The sequence below is a fragment of the Argopecten irradians genome, chromosome 12 (assembly GCF_041381155.1).
Source record: "Argopecten irradians isolate NY chromosome 12, Ai_NY, whole genome shotgun sequence".
Taxonomy (NCBI): Eukaryota; Metazoa; Mollusca; class Bivalvia; order Pectinida; family Pectinidae; genus Argopecten; species Argopecten irradians.
In genome coordinates, this window is record NC_091145.1 from 17,990,268 (window position 1) to 17,997,519 (window position 7,252).

Sequence of the window (7,252 nt, forward strand, 5' to 3'; positions counted from 1 at the left end):
GTACATGTAAACAACGAACTTGTAATGCAAATGAAATATATATATATTAGCACATCTTCGAAATTATTATAGTATTAATTTTTTATCATCAAAAGAACACATATTCAGTCATGCAATTTTTCATATTAAACAAAACATCAAAATTCAATTCATAACAATTAATTATAAAATTCAAGTAATGAATATACACATAAAATAATATCGATTGTTCTGTATATAAATCACTGTCTAAATTGTTAAGAGTATATGATGGTTGTTTCTTGGTGAAAATACTTCCTATTGCACCTAATATCACTCGCGTATTTTGTTATCATATAGAACATGTAAAGCATTTCTTCATCATCCGACAAAAACTTTTTAGAAACACTTCCTGTGGACAATTCCTGGTCCACATTCGTCGTACTCCTGTTTCGATACCCACATCTGTTGGAATGTAGACAGAGACCCCAGGATAGATCCACCAATCCACACGGAATACTTCCTCTCCGGAGGGGCGATGACCTTGACCTTCATGCTGTCAGGAATTATAGCATCCATTTCTTTCTTAAATCGGTCAGCGATACCTACGAATGAAAAAAATAATAAGGTTTCTGATACAGTCGATTAACAAAAATAACTATAATCATAATAAGAAAGGGAAAAGATTGAATATCGTTTTAAAAATATTTCCATTTCAATAGATTATCCCTGATAATTATAAAAGCTGAAAGCAAAAGTAGAAAAAAGAACTTTGACTATCCATCATATATTTATGCCTATGGGCCATTCTCTTAATTGAATAAGGCAAATTAAATAATAAAAATGAAATATCTTGATTTTAAAAAAATGAAGACCACCCCTAATGTTTGAATTAAGTATAGTACAATGTTTGATTATGAAGTACAATATGACGTAATAACTCACCAGGAAACATAGTAGAACCCCCAGACAGGACCAGATTGCTGTACATATCACGTCGGATGTCAATATCACACGACATTACAGAGTTGTGGACAAGTTCATGGATTCCTGCCGACTCCATTCCTGTAATGTGAATTGTAATAGGTAAGTGATCTATACATCGGTTTATAACTCGTCCTGCCATTGTGATTAATTTTTATCACTTCGATCTGAGGATAAATTGGAGGAATAACAATAATAGTATTTACTGTTACTTCCATTTCAACTTAAAAACAAACACCAAATAAAGCTGTCACACTAATATGTATTTACTATTGTTTTCAAAGGACTTGGTAGGTAACAATTCAATATTATTCTAAAACATCATTAAGGTAAAGTACATTAATTGATTAATTGTAAATTAAAAATACATTAAAAATACATACCTATGAATGAAGGTTGGAATAAGCATTCTGGACACCTGAATCTCTCGTTGCCAATAGTGATGATATGCCCATCAGGAAGTTCATAGCTTCTCTCAAGGCTTGACGATTTCGCAGAAGCATCCATCTCTGCTTCAAAGTCAGACGCTACATAAGTCATCTTCTCTTTTATATCTCGAACAACTTCTAGTTCAGCTGGAAGTAAAAGGATTTAGCCGATAACAACAAAGTGTATTTGGATTCACGTCGTCTTTTATAACAGATTTTGATTAGCCTATGCCACGGTGGATTAATATAATTATATTGACAATTCCTCAATTTGAAGGATTGCTTAGATTGAGTTACAGGGATCAACTTGATTAGATGTTCGCGGTTGAATTAACATATCAAGAAAGTAGAATATTCCTTAAATATTAATATCGAAGAATATTGAAACATAAAATCTATTTTTGTCATATAAACTTTAACTTAAACTTTTAGTTTAAATACCTGTTGTTGTGAAGTTGTATCCTCTCTCGTGAAGGATTCTCTGGAGGTAGGCTGTGAGGTCACGACCTGCCAGGTCCACACGTTTGATGGCGTGAGGGAGGGCGTAACCCTCGTAGATAGGTACCACGTGGGACACACCGTCCCCGGCATCGAAGACGATCCCCGTTGTACGTCCAGAAGAATAGAGGGACAGGACGGCTTGTATCGATACGTAAAAAGCTGGTGTATTAAATGTCTCGAACATTATTTCTCGAACATAATCTGTAATAAAAAAGAAAAAATTATCCTTAAGTTTTCTGACAGTAGTATCAATCTTGGAATATCAAAAATTTTTTGTTTGACATAACATGAAATGAGAAAACATGATTATTGAACCAAACTCTTTATTTCAAAAGTATCATAAAGTAAATATTTTCAAAAAAATAACAAATTTATAATAATTTTTTTGCAATAAGAATTTAATATCAGAGAAATAGATAATTGAAATACCTGTATCATCTTTTCTCTGTTGGCCTTAGGATTAAGTGGTGCCTCTGTCAACATGACCGGATGTTCCTCGGGAGCCACACGGAGCTCGTTGTAAAAGGTGTGGTGCCAGATCTTCTCCATGTCGTCCCAGTTGGTGACGATGCCATGTTCTAGGGGGTACCTTAGAGAGAGAATGCCTCTTTTGTTCTGAGCCTCGTCTCCAATATAACAATCTTTATCGCCCATTCCTGGCATGATCATCTTTAAATGAAGACAAAAAGTCATGAATTATTTTTGTCCTATTTTATGGGGTTTTTTTTCAAGAAAATTTCCATACATGGTCCATATACTCACACACTGATACTAAAACTGTTCTTTTCATCCTCTCTTAAAGTGATTGAAGCAGATTAATATACATGCATATTATTAATTTTGTTTCATCATAGTTTCAGTCTTTTTGTATAAAGTTTTCTGCTGATGGTAGTAACATTGCAAATGACACCTGTCTATTGATGATCTACAGTAATACATACCTCATATTGTGGTCGTCCTGTAATGGCGGGAAAGACTGCACGTGGGGCATCATCTCCTGCGAATCCCGCCTTACACATGCCACTTCCGTTGTCAATGACAACTGGTTGGATTTCATCCTCAAACATAGACATTTTCTGTTTCTTAAGTACGTTGTCCTGCTGAATTTGATAAGGTCTGAAGAGAAAAATGAGGAAATCGTAAAGATTTAACCATAATGCATTAATATATTTTTAAGTAAGTTCAAAATGAGCAATATAAGAATGGACATTATGATTACGATGTATATGGGTGTTACCTTTTGGTACTTTGGTTGCCTCTTCAGGTCCTCTTGTGCGTCTCGGTTATGGAAGTTCTGTCTGTCTGTAAATTTTCTTGTCTTATATACTATCTCACCCTCTGTATCATACAACTGTGACACATTCATATTTTGTCGATTTCCCATATTAGGTACTGACAGTGTTATGGGAACGCAACATGGCCTTTATCATCGACAGAAATAGACTGGAGCACGGACATCCATTTAGGGAAACGTTACTAGACTATTTACAGCACAACTTCCATATAAGGCATTGCCTACTATAATCCTCTCCATAATAGGGAAACGACTACAACTCCCGCGGTGTATACACCTGTGAGGTTTAAAACAGGTCGATGCTCTAAAAATAGACATTATATATATGTACATAATGATTACTGGCCTAGGTCTGTATGTTAAATGTCCCAGAACGTAAATATTACCGGTAGATGGTAATAATTCGTGAACTGTTGATTTTTTTTGGATTTAACTGATTCTTAGTAATATTATAACGGCATCATCAAGATGAGATGCAAGTATACCGTCCCTATAGTCGGTCTTAATCCGTGTTGAAAATAGATCGAGGAGAAACGTCTAGATTTGTCAATTACTCTTAAAACCTAACAGGTCAGCTTTAAGAGAAAATGTCAGGGAATAAAAAGTCAGCCCCACCTGTTGACAGCGGTAGTTTCAGTGTTAGTGATAGGTGTAAAGCTGGCTGGGTTTGCTGGAGAGGATGCTACTCGTACCGTCTTTTCTTGTTTTGTTGGAAGATACCATCAAACCTATTATGTCGGCGACGTGGCTCAGAACAAACGCGAGCTATTGTCTCTAATGTATCACGTAGAACATGGAATCATCACCAACTGGGACAACATGGAGAAAATCTGGCACCACACGTTCTACAGCGTTACAACGGGGGTCGTGTTTGATGTCGGAGACAGTGTGTCCCACATGGTACCTATCTACGAGTGTTACGCCCTCCCTCACGCCATCAAACGTGTGGACCTGGCAGTCTACCTCCAAATTATCCTTTATGAGAGATGATACAGCTTTACATCTCTAGGTGGGACACTATGATTAAATGTATTTTTAAGAATAAAATAAAGCCATTTTATAATTATTTTATAAATAATTTCTCAGGAAATGCTAGTTAAATTGACCACTTTTTATTCCCATTCTTTAAAGTACTGCATGACGTCAATGGTACTTTCTCTGTTTAATTCATTTGTCATAAGGCTATCGTTTAAACCATTCTACTTCATTATCTGAACCTCATTATAGATGAACTAGATCTGCTTCGTAATATAAAAGAGAAATTAGCCTATGTTACTAATAATTTCAATTCTGAGATGTATTCAGCCTCGAAATCATCTAAAATACAACGTTCTTATACCCTTCGGACGGAAGTAGTGTTACTCTTGGTAATGAGAGAATCTGGTGTCCATAACCTTTATTTCAGCCATTTCTTATTGGTTAATATTAAGATTAATTTCTTTTTTTTGCAGTTCTTTTACTTTTATAGATAATATATAAAAAAGGTTATTGTTGTGGAATTTCTATAATTTTAACGTTAATATTTTGGTCTTTCATTTGTTCAATTTAATAAGGAGCAGAGTTGTTCTGGTGTAGGAAAATAAATTTAAAAAAAACATCTTTTATTTTGACATTAATCACTTTACATGAATAAAGTCAGCAGGAATCCACGAACTTGTCCACAACTCTGTAATGTCGTGTGATATTGACATCCGACGTGACATGTCCAGCAATCTGGTCCTGTCTGGGGGTTCTATGTTTCTTGGTGAGTTATATCGTCACGTTTCACTATATATAGATAATTTTTTCGTTAAATTAGTGTTTTACGTTATAAGGGATTTTATTGAATGCAATGTCAGACAAACTTCAATATTTTTTTTATTAATTCTGGTTTGTTTTTCACAAATGTTTGTATTTACATGGACGTTGCGATTTATTTATCTTTTTTTTTCTTTTTTTTTTAAATTTTGTAAACAGACATAGCTGAGAAAGAAGGAACTGATGTATTTAGTACCAGACAGCATGAAGGTTAGAATGAATGTATCTTTGGAGAGTAAATACTCAATTAGGAACGGTGGATCGATCCTGGGCTCTCTGTCCACACCCATCAGATGACAATCTCAAAATATGAATATGAGGAAAATGGACCCAGAATTGTTCATATGAAATATTTTAAACGAAAATTTATGCGACAACAATCAAATACATGTTTTCAAATGATTATGTACATAGGTCTCTTTTGTTGTTATACAATAATTATGATACCTTTGTAATATGGGACATGAATGATTTTGTCTTATCACATAGATAGCTGAGGCATAATATATTTGTTTATTGTAATCAATCTACAATAGTTCTGTCTTTTCTCATTAATGTTCAATGTTTTGATATGCTAACTATCTACAATTGTTATTTTTGTAATAAAGTATTTGTAGAAAATTTGTTATTTTTATTGCACGCTTAAAGCGTTAAGATATTAAAATACTTCAATTATGGATGGAAATTGATGACAAATGTATTGTTTGGTTGCTAATTAGTAGCACATGTTAAAATGCAAAATCAAATATGATATACAACAAAAACAGTAGGATAAACGATCTCTGGGCTATGTTTACGACCACAAACGTCATGCTGGTACAAGGTGAAACATATTGAAAAAGAAACCAAACAAACCGCTTCGTGGTTTTCATTCATGTATCCATTACATAATTACATTAATATTTAACAGCAATTATACTGTTGTTAAAGCAAACCTGAATGGACTTCAGTAATGGTATAGCGTTATAAATAGTTCTGAAATCGAGCATGTTTAAATATCCAGTCACTAAATGGTATCCTCCTGGACATCAAAACAAAAATTGTCATATATTCCAACAATGCTGTCAAATATTAACTTGTACTTACTGTCGACGAGAGAAAAAAATCTTACTATTCAAATTTGATTGATAAACATTTTGTATAGTTATGTGATGAATTGAATGTTACTCTCATTTTTTGTGATATGAAATTTATCATGCCCTTTGAAATAAATTGATGGCTTATAGCATATTTAATCATTTAAAACTTAAATGTCACAAAATACTCATGTAAGGTCAATGATATTTAAAACTACTACAATCGATGATGCCTCCCCTCGTAAACATATGATAAAACACGAAAGCTTCCGAATAACAGTTTATTGTCAACAAAGTAAAGGATTATATAGATAATTTGAATGAGTATGGGAGATGAAGAGTTCCATTATCCTTTTTAATATACAGAGCACCCTCAATAATCCGGACTCCGAGAGTACGAAAACTTCACAAATTTTGATACACACATCACTTACACGCATTTTATGCCGGCAAACATTCGTTTTCACCACTGAACGTTATATTAAGCTTTTAAGCGTCTGAAGCTAAACAATAATATAGCAAGTCTCTGGCACAGTATTGCACCACACAGATAAATTTTCCTTTCAGAAAAAGTTCTGCAAACCATCTCTCAATGTGTTACACTGTAATTCTTTTGTTCATTTTAAAAACACTTCCTGTGTACAATTCCTGGTCCACATTCGTCGTACTCCTGTTTCGATACCCACATCTGTTGGAATGTGGACAGAGACCCCAGGATAGATCCACCCATCCATACTGAATATTTCCTCTCCGGAGGGGCGATGACCTTGACCTTCATGCTGTCAGGAACTATAGCATCCATTTCTTTCTTGAATCGATCAGCGATACCTATTAGCAAAATTCAAAATTTTCTGTTTCAGTCGATTAATGAGAAAAAATTAACAATAGAAATAAATCGTAAATTGTTTCATCGGGAACAGTTATAATCTGTAATCTCCTTTGCTACAGAATATTTGTGATGTTTATAAAGCGTTTATTCCAAAAAAGAAGTATATGGAAACAAAATTTTTACTTTAGAAATAACGGATATCGATTTCCACTTTTCAGATATGACGCAATGAGTCGTTCTCTAAATCAAATATTGCATATTGAAATTTTAAGAGAAATGGAGACAACTCATGATGTTTTGATTATGTATGTTTTATTATTAAGTACAATATGACGTGATCTAACTCACCAGGAAACATAGTAGAGCCTCCAGACAGGACCAGATT

At 33.9% G+C, this 7,252-nt stretch overlaps 1 protein-coding gene across 1 annotated transcript in view; it reads right to left on the reverse strand.

The window, feature by feature from the left end:
• Nucleotides 1–7,252, reverse strand: part of LOC138304970 (uncharacterized) — a 9,859-nt gene continuing 2,607 nt past the window's right edge. The window contains exons 6-14 of the mRNA XM_069245388.1: nucleotides 7,216–7,252; nucleotides 6,667–6,866; nucleotides 3,959–4,170; nucleotides 2,813–2,987; nucleotides 2,307–2,540; nucleotides 1,812–2,064; nucleotides 1,326–1,517; nucleotides 904–1,023; nucleotides 1–563 (exon numbers count right to left, since the gene is read on the reverse strand). The exon at nucleotides 7,216–7,252 is cut by the window's right edge and continues 83 nt beyond it. Of these exons, the coding sequence (XP_069101489.1) occupies nucleotides 358–563; nucleotides 904–1,023; nucleotides 1,326–1,517; nucleotides 1,812–2,064; nucleotides 2,307–2,540; nucleotides 2,813–2,987; nucleotides 3,959–4,170; nucleotides 6,667–6,866; nucleotides 7,216–7,252 (1,629 nt within the window). The 3' untranslated portion in view covers nucleotides 1–357. The remainder of the gene's footprint in view (nucleotides 564–903; nucleotides 1,024–1,325; nucleotides 1,518–1,811; nucleotides 2,065–2,306; nucleotides 2,541–2,812; nucleotides 2,988–3,958; nucleotides 4,171–6,666; nucleotides 6,867–7,215) is intronic.